This window comes from Trypanosoma conorhini (genome assembly GCF_003719485.1).
Source record: "Trypanosoma conorhini strain 025E chromosome Unknown Tco_14.4_contig_00029, whole genome shotgun sequence".
Classification (NCBI taxonomy): domain Eukaryota; phylum Euglenozoa; class Kinetoplastea; order Trypanosomatida; family Trypanosomatidae; genus Trypanosoma; species Trypanosoma conorhini.
In genome coordinates, this window is record NW_021704114.1 from 40,872 (window position 1) to 43,913 (window position 3,042).

Below are 3,042 nucleotides of genomic sequence, written 5' to 3' on the forward strand. Positions count from 1 at the left end.
TGTAGCGCACAATCCACAAATTGAAGGAGGCGTGCCAATCCCTCCAAAAGTCTCGGATGCTCACGGTGTTACTAAAGCACCGACGCATGTCCTCCGGCACGTCAAAGCCGTCCAAGAGTGCCGTCAGACGGTTGAGCTTCCATATCAGACTGAATTTCAGCCAGAGAAAGGCCAAGGAGTAGTATAAGAGGAACGCCCGCTCGCCAAGGCTCAGCTGAAAAAACACTTCCGGGTGCACACGAAAGGCATTAACAAAAACAAAATGAAGCATAAAGACAAGCGTCAGGTACAAGTTGAAAGTCCGCAGGGCGTAAAGAAGCACCTGCCGTCGCGGCACGGCAAGAGTAGCGTCGTGGCAGTGTGACACAAAGGCGTTGAAGGAGGACATGGGACCCGCCACGTACAGTGGGACATACAACATGTATGCAATGTAGCTCAGCACATGGTACTCACATGGGTGGCGAGGACTCTCCGTACGGAACCTGTAGCACCGTGTGGCCGAAGCGCCCTCGCCGCGGTTGGCCTCCCGCATCTGCGCACACTCCAGGCAATTCAGGTCATGCTTCCGCGCCGCCCTTTCTTGCTGGGCTGGGCCATCATGGAACGCCTCGTACATATCCATGTTAAACGCAATCATGCGGAGGGTGTACATGTTAAAGACGACGGTCCAACGGAACTTGGTCCGCCACTTTAATTGCGATGCGGATGCAAACTGCGACGTCATGTGTTCGCCGCATAAGCTGACGGCGAACAACATTGCCAGCTGCGACAACCACATGACTGCCATGAACACTCGGTAGGATACCCCGTACCGCACGAAGACGGCGACGAAGACGTAGTTCATTAATACGAGGAAGACTGGGAAGCAAAATGCCGGCCCATGGAGAAACGCAATGAAAATGACACCCACAATGCCTTGGTACAACTGGAGAGCATAGACTTCTCTCGTCCCACGAAACGCCCGTCGAACGACACGAGACACCATCGCAAAGCAGCCGTAGAACGGAATCAGAAGCCACAGCCAGCGGTCCAAGACTAACCACTGACCGTCACCCCGATGATTATAACCAACAGAATTGAAAGGTGGATGCGACAGCCATTCCCAGCGCGGTGGTTGAAGGCCAAGCTCCGGAGCATGTTCCCGCGAGGCCCCCGACAAGACACTAAAGCCGTAAGAAATGGTACCTACCGCATAAACTGTATACAAAACATACTCTACACAACTGCGGGATTTCACGAGAGTAGAACTGTCTTGATTTGAGCTCTCCTTGGAATCAGTCGCCGGCATCTCTCTTCTCATATTCACCACGGTGGGCAAATAAAATCTTGCTTCCTCACGTTGCACAGAAGCCTGATTCGTCGTGCTACCGTTCATTTGACTCCACTACTTAACTTTCCAAGAAACCCCCGCACGCCCAGAATGGAAACGCTGGGACTCTGTGTGCACTGTTGTATACGCCACTACAAGTACAAAATAGAAAAAGAGAAGCAAAATAATGCGCAATAATAAAATAAAACAAAACAAAAAACGACTGTCGTACACCACTCGCACATTCCCTACGCAAATTTCCTACCCATCCCCTGTGCTTTAATTCAATAACAATAAAAGTGGACGAAAAATACCTAATCACCAAAGAGACGAAAAAAAAAAGTCAACCCACAGAAATGAGCGAGTAATTCATTTCCTTCATTCTTGTTGTTGTTGCTTTTTTTTTCCTCGCTGCACTTCACGCGGCATGCGGTACAGGACGTCGGAACACCGATGAGTACACCGGCCCTTTAGACCGCAAGAGCGCTTAGGGATGAGTGTATGTGTGTGAAAGCACGGTAAACAACGGAGAAAGAGAGAAATAGTTGCAGTATTACTTAGCACCCCCCACCCCCTTCCTCCCCGTCCAGCACCTGCAAGGCCTTCCTTGCCGCGACGCTCCCATCGTCCGGTGCCCCACGCACTGACGGCAGAGCAAAGAACTTCCTAGCTAAACATGGCGATATAAAGTTGTGCGTATGGGAAAGCACGGCCATAAAGAAGGGCATCCCGGAGATACAGTGCGACAGCAGACCCTCCTCGCTGGGCAACACTTCCGCAAGGACGCCGGTCTGTGCAAGTGTGGTGGGCAACAAAGATGGTTTCAACATCGCCCCACTCTTCCCCAACGACGCCAGCGGTGCAAGGGACGGAAGTACACGTTGCGCCTGCCGCCTGTTTTGAATGTGAAGGGAGGACCACATGTGGCGCGGCACGCCAGCGCTGGCAAAGACGCGGCGGCCAAACATGCGGTAGAGACTACAGCGATACGCGACGAAAACTCTCCTCACCGCGGCGAATGACAGAAAATCAAACAAAAAAAAACGGCAAAAATGAAAGGGAAAAAAGGGAGCAACTATGCGCCTGGCTGAGGTGGTGTGCCTTCGGTGCCTGCAGAGAGGGAAGGGGCAAGACTGGGAGACAACAGTTTCCTTCAAGGGGGCGCCCGGCATCCCTCCAGTGAAGAAAAGAGTTATGAGCCACTTACACGGAGGAAACAAGCAAATGAATTCAAAAAGTGTTTTATAATAACCGGTCCTCGCCAGCCGCTCACAAAAACGGCAGTCGTTGGGGCCCCCACAGTCGCCGGAACTCCCATTGACCTTCCAGCGCACAACGCCGCCGCACAGTACAAAAACAAAAACAGCGTCAAGACAAACACGGGACCAACCGACCACAAATCTTCGGTGGTGACTCGATCCATCGGGCGCCCATTCACCGCATTCGCCCCAGAAGAGAATCCAATTAGATTTGCGACAATTAAGCCAAAAACAGTAAATAACCCACCAAAAGAGCGAATAAGACGCTGGTACCTAGAACAACGCAACCGGGCACATCGTGGGGAGGACCATATAAAACCAACAGAAAGCTCCAGTACGAACATGGTCAGGACACACATCGCCCACTTCAACAGGTGAAGCTCAATGTCGTGCCAAAATGGCTATGAAGAAGAAGATGGGGAAGATGTTGAGATGTTTCTTCTTGTTTCCGCCCATGGGTATGTACATGTAGCG

General features: G+C 51.7%; 4 protein-coding genes across 4 annotated transcripts in view; all 4 read right to left on the minus strand.

The window, feature by feature from the left end:
- Tco025E_01018 (glycerol uptake protein) overlaps positions 1-1,375 on the minus strand; it is a gene marked incomplete at both ends in the record, with an annotated part of 1,428 nt that extends 53 nt beyond the window's left edge. The window contains one exon of the mRNA XM_029367956.1: positions 1-1,375. This exon is cut by the window's left edge and continues 53 nt beyond it. Coding sequence (XP_029231989.1) covers positions 1-1,375 — 1,375 coding nt within the window.
- Positions 1,376-1,866: 491 nt separating this feature from the next.
- Positions 1,867-2,277, minus strand: Tco025E_01019 (uncharacterized protein; the record flags this gene model as incomplete). The annotated part of the gene is made up of 1 exon (XM_029367957.1): positions 1,867-2,277. One exon carries the CDS (start codon positions 2,275-2,277, stop codon positions 1,867-1,869), a length of 411 nt encoding a protein of 136 aa, XP_029231990.1.
- Positions 2,278-2,501: 224 nt separating this feature from the next.
- Positions 2,502-2,927, minus strand: Tco025E_01020 (glycerol uptake protein; the record flags this gene model as incomplete). The annotated part of the gene is made up of 1 exon (XM_029367958.1): positions 2,502-2,927. One exon carries the CDS (start codon positions 2,925-2,927, stop codon positions 2,502-2,504), a length of 426 nt encoding a protein of 141 aa, XP_029231991.1.
- A 42-nt stretch (positions 2,928-2,969) lies between these two features.
- Positions 2,970-3,042, minus strand: part of Tco025E_01021 (glycerol uptake protein) — a gene marked incomplete at both ends in the record, with an annotated part of 1,359 nt that continues 1,286 nt past the window's right edge. Inside the window, one exon of the mRNA XM_029367959.1 lies at positions 2,970-3,042. This exon is cut by the window's right edge and continues 1,286 nt beyond it. Coding sequence (XP_029231992.1) covers positions 2,970-3,042 — 73 coding nt within the window.